This window comes from Ixodes scapularis, unplaced genomic scaffold (assembly GCF_016920785.2).
Source record: "Ixodes scapularis isolate PalLabHiFi unplaced genomic scaffold, ASM1692078v2 PGA_scaffold1__304_contigs__length_218370807, whole genome shotgun sequence".
NCBI classification, from domain to species: domain Eukaryota; kingdom Metazoa; phylum Arthropoda; class Arachnida; order Ixodida; family Ixodidae; genus Ixodes; species Ixodes scapularis.
In genome coordinates this window covers 149778629-149787609 of record NW_024609846.1, presented here as the reverse complement: position 1 = coordinate 149787609, position 8981 = coordinate 149778629, and the positions used below count along the sequence as shown (strand labels likewise).

The window sequence follows — 8981 nt, the reverse complement described above, 5'->3', positions numbered from 1 at the left end:
TATAATGCAACGCGCGCGTCACCGCGGTGTGCATTAATTATGGCACGTTTCTAATAATGCACAGCGCGGTTACGCCGACGGCGACGCGTCACGCCGACGCCGGCGTGCCGTAACAAGTCGGCGTAACGCTTTTTCGTGACGCGTCGCCGTCGGCATAAAGCTTTTTCGTGACGCGTCGGCGTCACCGTAACACCTTTTCGTGACGCGTTACGCCGACGGCAACGCCGCTTAAGCCGGAAACAAACGCCTAAGAGCTGCGCTAAAAAAAAAAAAAAAAAAAAGTTAAGAAGTAATTTGTTAATTAGCTAATTCGTAAATTACTAAATCTAAATAGCACAAATAATCCCAAACCTTAGCTTTGGCAAGCTTAAGATTGGGATTATTTGTGCTAAAGTTCGCGAGGATTTCAATTTCAATCAATTTCAATTCGAAAACTAACATTACGTCCGAAATGTTCGGGAAACCCATTTTCTCGGAATCGTAGACGATTCACCAAGTTCACGAAAATTCAGTAATTTACAGCATCAACTTTCCTGTTTGGCATTCCAGGGCAAAACAAAATAAGTCAGATAATTTAGATATTTAACAACCGAATATTCCCCTGGGTTTGTATTTCCTAATATTATTGTTAGGAAGGTGATGCTTTTACATTGTGTACTCGGTGCTATATAAGTGGACGAATAGAATTTCTAATTTGTTTTGAAATGTTTAACAATACTAGCTGTTTTAGAAAAAAATACACTATTTTTCACCTCTCAGCAAACATTTCAAAAAGCGTTTGTCCAAGTCAGTATCTAATATGTAACTTTTCACTTTCCTAACATTAATTTTGGAGGAAGTATATATAAGACTGTGTCAATATTTCATTGTTATCTAAATGAATTAGTTTATGGCAGTCATACTTCGCCCTCGAATGCCCAACTAAATATGACAGCAGCCACTTCGGACTATTTGCCTTTTTATTTTAATAAATAAAAGCTGCTTTGAAGCAAATCAAGACAGCAGGAGACATGACCATTGATTCAAAGAATAGAATTATTACAATTGATAAATTTTCACTCAATATTCTTGCCCCTTTTTCCTCATCAAGTAGTCTATTTGGGTAGTTAGAGGAGCCTTTTTTTGAAATGCACAATTATGACCAGTCTTCCATTAAAAATTTGCAGTTATAAGACTGCAAACCTTTTTTTCCCCACAAGTCTACTGTTTTTTTACATTGGTATGATCTTACATCTAAATATATGTGAAAAAGCACGTGAGAAAAAAGAAATACATAACCAAAATTGTCTTTCGAATTACCGAAAAGTACATTAACATACATAACGTGTACTGAGATTATTATTTATGGTTTGATCAAATCGGCTCAATTTTCATTTGTTGTCATGTGCTACATAGTGTACACCAACAAACGACAGGAAAAAAAGGCTGCTTTATGGGAGTCTGACAAATGTACCAGCCCCCCCCCCCCCTTCAGTTTGGGTTGGTTAATGTTGACAGTGCAGGTTAATTTGATATGCATGTGGTACAAATAAGTCAGAGAACTGCATTGGGCATAACAAATATTTTTTTATCTCCACAATTCAACTTCATGTAAATCACACATCGAAAATAAACATGCTTAAACACATAAAAACATGGCTTCGTCAGGTTCTGACAAACACAGTCAAATCACAATTATTCAGAAAACTTCTAATTTGCTCAGCAGTGGAGAAAATGACAGATTTGACGCCTGCTTCGAACACACCTAAACATTACTTGTTGCAAAGCCACACACTACCAGACATGATTTGGTCCAATCCTGACACACGCAACCAAAATCTGGATTCCACAAAACACGCGGCAAAGGATGCAACGGGATGCTACAAACACCAAAACATCACTCATACAGCAATATCTCGAACGGATGACTATTTAACAAAAAAAAAAAAAGAGGCGAATTTGACAGATATGTTTACACCTTGTTTCTCTGAGAAGGAGAGCGGACGGCCTCGCGTCTTCTCCACCTCGCCGCCTTGAGAGGGCAAAGCGAAGTGAGGAGGAAACGAGATATCTTGACGTCACATGATTTGTCCGCCTGGTTCAATCTCGACCTCTTTTCCCAAAAATATGGCCGTCCATTCGAGATATCGCCTTACGAGTAGTGTTGTAGCGATTGTAACATCCCACCTACATCTCCTGCATTTTTTTTTTGTTTTTTTTTTAAATCCAAATTTCGGTTCACCATTTTTTAAAGCAGACTTCACAAAAATTTTTCCTCAATCAGCGGGGAAGGGAGGTAGTTTGGTAAATACCGTAAAATACCGAGCATCCGCCCATTTCACATTAAGTGCCCACCCCCACATTTTGTAAGACCTGGAAAGATATGCACAGTACAAATATATGTAAAACTTATGACCACACATATGACATTTTGTTGTTTCGTTTTGCTTTAAGCTGGGAGCCAAAGTGATGTGTAAGACCATCTAAGTCCACCATCAAGGCACACCATGCGTACCAAGTTCATTTGTGCAATACATTTTTGAAAAGTGTTTAAGATCAAGTGGAACCACACAAGAGTTTTTGGAGAAACCAAGGTAATAGTAAATTTGGGCGTTTACGTGCCAAACATACGAAGGGTATCTGGCACACCCAAGGGGGGACTGAGGATTAATTCAACCACCTGGGGACCTCTAGATGTGCAACCAAAAGTTTGGTTACACGGCGCCTTTTCCGCAATAAGCCTCTGTTATATTGCGGGCAGCTCAGGACAACATAGCAAAGGTTCTGATCATGTGCTGCAGCTCAATGTCCAGGGGGCATGTACAGTAACAATTAGGAAAAGAGCAGTCTACTGGGCTTTACAAATTCATCTCAAACAGATTCGGTGTTGAAACAATGTAATCGAGAACAAAAATACACTTGTGGAGTTCTGTTTGGGGAAGGGGGACAATGACAAGCTGATTGTCGGCGGAATACACAGGGATGAATTGGGAAAGTGAGTAGTCCATGCTCTCGTGTACTATTGTCTCAGAATCATCGATAAAAAACTCGTTGAGGACAGCATACACTTCCATGCTGTTCTTCACAAAGCACTCAATGAATGCATAGCAAATACCGTTTTCAGTAGTACATCTGACTGTTCTGTTATTTCTAAGTTTCTGGTTTTCATAAATACTAGATGTGAAAGTGACACAACCAATCGTTGCCCTCTTGTAGATCAATGCATTGTCGAACATAGACTGGGTCGATAAGAAACTTGCTATCTTTCTGTTCGCTTGACATGGGCGTCCATGGAGTTTTACAGATCCGTCTGTAGTCTGTTTTGGAAAATGAACATTCCGAATTCTGTTCAAGACAGAAAATGCAGTAGAGCCCTTATCCATGCGTCGCTCAATTGAGTTAAGTGCATTTCCGATCCCGACAAGAGTAGCAAGTTGCTTATCGATTGCCCTGGTGCCTTGGATAACTCTAACTAGTTCACCATTTCTATCTTCAAAAAGAAATGCAGACGTTGCCCAGAGGGGGCCCCAACGTCTTGCAGAAAGACCGAGATGTGTTAACTGGTGCATGTTGAAAGTTAAAAACTGTGGTCCATAAAGTGATGCGGACTCTTCAACAAAGCGACTAAGAAAAGTTTCGGCCAGATCAATTTCGTGACGTCTCACAGACTGCTTCAACAGCATATGGATGGCGGAGACGAGGAGGACAAAATGTTGCAGATGAGCCAGTGGAAGAATGCCAGAAAGTACTGGAATAGAATAAAAAAGTAGCCATGCCCTGAACTCACTTGCTTTCCAATACATTCTATGCCTGACAGAGCGCGGCGTTCTAGTGATAAAATCGGGTGGCTGGATGGCCAGCAGCCTCTCGTCAATTGTTTTCAACTGTCGTCCGAGATACCATGGCTCTGCATGATACTTACTGTCAAACCAGGTGGCCATTAGCATTTTCACTACCCCTAGCAGTACACAGTGCATGTAATCTATTACAAAACTGGACGCCAAATCAAAACGGGGAATCAAACTCAATACAGACGGCCCTTTTACGCCCTGTACTACAGTTTGGCTATTCACAGCCTGTACGGCCTGCTGCTTCATGCCACTCCCCGTTCGCAAAGCATGCGTACCCGGAACATAAATCCATGATCGGGAGGAGCCATTGCGCTGACAAGTTTTGCCAGGGGCCTCACATAGAGAGCACCCATGCAAGCCATTAAACTGGCGAATATTCTGCAGCAGAGCCTTTGCTACGGCGTCCACAGATGTGACTGGTGCAAAAATACGGGATATCAGTTGTCGTCCAGTTACAGGATGAGTCCATCTCAAACCCTGCAATGCGAGTTTTTTCACTTCCAAACAAAATGGTCGAAGAAAGGTATTAACGTCAGGCTTTGAGCCACACCAAAGGAGAGTCAGTAGTTGAAATTTCTTGCGTAGTCGGGGGGGCAGTTCAGGGATTACACAGTGCAAGGGCCACAAGGAAGAGGTTGAGCTTTTGAACACCTTAACACCATCAGTGTTCCAGAACAAAGAGAAGTCATATTTGCCGCTTCCAGACCTCACCTTCTTGTATTCATCCCCATCTGTTAGATCACTGTAGGCATCAGAAGTGCCATGGTTGGGTGGTGAGAAGTATTCATACATCCTTTCATCCTCTAAGAATGAGCGCAGCGTTGGAGCTAACTCTATCTGTAAAAATCTGCCGCAGTTGATAAGTGATTTGGTGCACAATGGACAGCATGCGATTCCAGCGGAAACAGAGGTGTGGCAATTCTTGCAAAAGAAATGTTCTTTTGCTGTATCACCGGATCGATACTTGGAAAGGAGCTTGAAAAAGGTGTACGTCGTTGACGGAAGAGAATGTGGGCGGGGCAGAAATAAGTTGAGAGCAAATAACAAAGCTGAAAGAAACTCTCGCGTGAGGTTGAATTTGAAGAACAAGTTCATCAGGATGACACAAACTTCAATGCAGGACATAGAACACCCATCAAAAAGGGGAGTGTGGGCCAAACCTTCCTGTACATAGCTGTCACCTGGGCATTGTTCACCGGAGGAGGTACTGTCTCCGTCATCGGCTTCATCAGAACTTGAAACACTGATGTCCGAGCAGATGCTCCTCTCTTCTTCGGCATCACTTGCATCCTCTGCACCACCCTCTTGCTGAAGAGGAATTGGGCTGCTTGCAAGCTGATCAGGGCTTGCGCTGTTCGGAGGTTCGGAACAGCCTGCATCTTCAGAAAGCTGGTCCCACCGAGCTTGGGTACGTCGTGGGACCTATCAAGTTGGAAAAAGAAAACATAAAACATGTTTCTTTCATTACGAGTACTGCAATTTCAAACATATCTATAAAAAAATAATGAACCTTTAAAACGAGTTGCAGAATTTATGCTAGCAGAGGCGACATTCGGTAGATATCCGTGCCCCAACTTTGCTATCACCAAGAACTCAGCAACAATGAGCTCAGATGGTGCAGCGGTTAGCATGCTGGTCTAGGCATTTTTTTTATCGTGTTAAATATCCAGATTTAATTTGTGTCTTGTAAACAGTTCACTTTCTTTTGCTATTATAACTTGTGCAGATGCATGACAAGTACAAAGCAAGTAGCTGGCTCCCGAGACGTTCACTTCGTTTGAATTTCGGGAAAGAAAGACGAGCCTATTCGCAACTTTCACGACCTATAGGGGGCGTACTGGCGCCTATCAAAATGGCTGCTATCTGGATGATCGTCGTAGAAGAGCAGCAGGAGGCTGGGCTTGCGACGCGTGAGTAATTCCAGCTTTGCTGTAAATGAGCTGTAATATAGCCTAAGTTCATTTTTTGCACGTCAGGAAGGTATTTGCAAGCACCTTTTTTGTGAAGCCGATCATCCAGGAGCTAGGGAGCGCTATTCTCACACCGCGGTACCACCATCGCTGAAAGTTGCGAATATTTTGCCGGCAGCTGGCAGAGTTGTCTGGGCGGACAAATGCTGGCAGTTTTCTCCCATTTGCGGGCTGCAAACACGTCACTATAGTGTCGGCATTATATATACATGGGTTTATAGGGTATGGCAGCCAGAGAAAAAAAATTGCCGGCAGTTGTTCTACGTTGGCTGGCATATTTTTGTGGTTGTTACTCTGCCAGCAGATGGAAAAATAGGCCTGGAAACAAAATGCCAGCTGACAGCTCGGATCAAAATTGCTAGCAGCACTCATTCTTTGTGTCTACATCATGCCAGCTGCAGTCGATGTATGCGAGTACCATGCCTACTGGGACTGAGCAGAAATCGTAACTGTCAATTTGGATAAGTTTGCCGAAAAGATTCCCGAGTATAATTACTTGCTAAAATATTACACATTTGTACAGCGTAAGTTGTCTGCCAGAGGAAGGCATCATTTTCTACATGCAGACAAAAAATCTACATATAGCCTGGTGCTACGAATATACGACGTACTGTGCGATAGCAATTGCAGTACACTAGCCTAAGCCAAGGCCTAACCCCCTTCTCGATAGAACAAAGCAGCGGTGAACCTTTTGAAGTAACTAGAAATGAAAATCTTTCTAACCTTGCCTCTAAATTGTCACGCTGCCGGGAGTGATTGGAACGTCGAAAAAATTTCAATCATCCATACAGTAGGTTCAGCCTACAGAAGCGGCAGACCCTTAGTGGAACGATCCGCTTGAGTGTGAAGCGCGAGACACATGCGCGAAAAAGCCATCCGATCCGACGTGCGAACCGCCGGAACGACGTCCGAGGGCGAGGGTTTTCGTCGCACCGGAGCGTCGGACGAGGCCTCCGTCCGGCGCCGGCGTGCGTCCAACTTGCCAGATATCGCCGCACGCACGGTCCGATTTTCGGAAGGCCGCATTGGCCGCAGCCAATGAGCACGGATGGCGAAGGTCATGTTGTCAAGTGACTTTCGGACCGATCGGGCGAGGAGGCGCGACGTGGTTCGGGGAAGCGGATGTAGCGGTGCACGGTGCGTCACGCGACGCGAGTCGTCGTTGTGAAGGAAACGGACGCCATCGAGTTTTCCCGCGCGTACAAAACGAGCTGCTGATTTCGCGCGCCAAAGCAAGCCGGCCTTCTGGGACCGATCGAGCCCGTCGAAACCCGAATATACTCCGTTTCACCTTAGGATGGACAGCAGCGGACGCTACGAGCCATTCTAATGTCATGTGAGCTTCGGGAGAGACGCAGTTATGTGCGCGGTACGTAGTCACGTGATTTTTACGCAGTGCTCGTTTCGCTGGGATGGCTCTAAGGTCCGCTGCGGTCCTTCGCGATTAAGTGATTTTGAGCAGCAAAATAGCCTCACGGAAAATCTTCACACACGCACACTTTAATAGAAGGTAATAAAAATATTATGTTTGTGTTAAAGCCAGAAAAACCAAGAAGGGCGAGGGAAGTATTTTAGTTTTCTAGGCTAGGTGGCGCGAGCTACCGCCCGTTATAACTATAGCCATTAGTATCCATCCATCCATTTGGTAGAGGGACATCCGAAACTGGGCGGAGCTGAACGGAGCGACGCAACGACGCGTCGGAAACCATGTGTCGCGAACCGTCCTGTGCGGCGATTCTGAGCAGCCATCTTCCCGACAGTTCGCACGCCGGATCGGACAGTTCTGACGCGCATGTGTCTCGCGCTTGACGCAGGTACTTACGACTTCGCTGCTGCTTGTCAAATACTTCTTGTAGGGACCGCGCTTCTGCCTGTTCATTCTGGAAGGCTGTGCAGTATGACCAAGTACCAGGATGCCAACACGGGTAACTCGACCTTTAGTAGAGCCGCAAACAGTGGCAAATCCGCGCCATTTGACCACGCGTAAACGCTTCCACGCAAAGCCCTCTTCCGACGCCCGCCCAGCCGAGTGCAGCGTGCGGCAGCTCCAGCCACCCCGCCCGCCTCTCCAGCCACAGCCGGCTGCGCGAAACCACGTGTAGCCGAGTCAGTCCAGAGGGAATTTTCAGTGTTTTATTAGGAGCAGTGTTCATTCATAAATAATCAAGTCGGTAATTCAATTTTTTTATACAAAATATAACTCGATTATTGACTTTTTAAAGATTTATTCTGTTTTTGAATGGGTTGGCGGCTGGTTAATTGCGTTGGAATTTCGCCCCGTTTGCTGGCAACAAGAGCAGCCGGCGCGAAGCTCTTCCTGGAAAGTACTCTACCCGCCCGGCGATAGTTGCAGGGATGTAAAGGGAGAAGTAGTATGGTAGAAAATAAAAATAAAACATGTTTCAATTACATAATTCAAGGCTGGGTGGCTTAAGCTACCGCCCGATATAAAAGCAACTGCGGCGAGCAAGCGGATCTCGGCGGGAAACACCTCGGCCGCGAGATCGTATTTGCTTTTTGAAACGCGTCTCGTGGTTGTTAGTCAATAAATAAAGTACGTACGCTTCTCGGTATTTTCTTTCCCTTTCCTCGAACGCCCAGTCTCGTTCGTGAAGCAACAAGGAATTTCCGAAAGCCGAGGGAAAGGCGACGCAACCATCGCCGCGAGTAGCAGACGACGCTGCGCATAAAACGGTGCACCGACCTCGCAGAGAGCAGGCGTCGTCGTATTTAGACATTCTCCGTTCGTTGTGGCGCATCTAACTGTTGATAGTTGTCAAAAAAAAAATGGTTTTACATAATGCATTTTCTATCTTCCTTGAAACTGTTGTGGGTACACTATAGTTGCACGGGCGTCAGCCTTCCCCCAACACCAGCACGCCTGTACATTTCTACCTCCCCAAGTGCAATAAATAATACCAAATTCGCAATAAAACGCACGTGGTAGCCATACGACTAGCAGATGACGGGAGGATCGTCGAAGTCGACGTGCCTAATTCTACGAAATTGTGACTGCGGTGAGGGCTGCCGTCTTCGCACGCTGATTTTCAGGAACTTTGGGGGTGGAGAAGAATTCTACTCGTAGAGTTTTAATCGTTTCGAGCTCTCTTGGCGCAGTTGCTACGCCCACACGGCATAATGAACCATCGCCGGAATGAACGAAACGTTCCGCGTTCAGAGC

The 8981-nt window shown here is 45.3% G+C and overlaps 1 protein-coding gene across 1 annotated transcript; it reads right to left on the bottom strand.

Moving 5' to 3' along the window:
* Nucleotides 1-2837: 2837 nt before the first annotated feature.
* LOC115317635 lies at nt 2838-4753 on the bottom strand. The gene has a single exon (XM_029977289.3). The coding sequence runs from the start codon at nt 4620-4622 to the stop codon at nt 2838-2840; it is 1785 nt and encodes a 594-aa protein (XP_029833149.2). The 5' UTR covers nt 4623-4753.
* Between the last annotated feature and the right edge of the window lie 4228 nt (nt 4754-8981).

What these genes read in the sequence shown, in the direction of transcription:
- LOC115317635 (XM_029977289.3), bottom strand. Translation starts at nt 4,622, where the DNA reads ATGTATGAATACTTCTCACCACCCAACCATGGCACTTCTGATGCCTAC.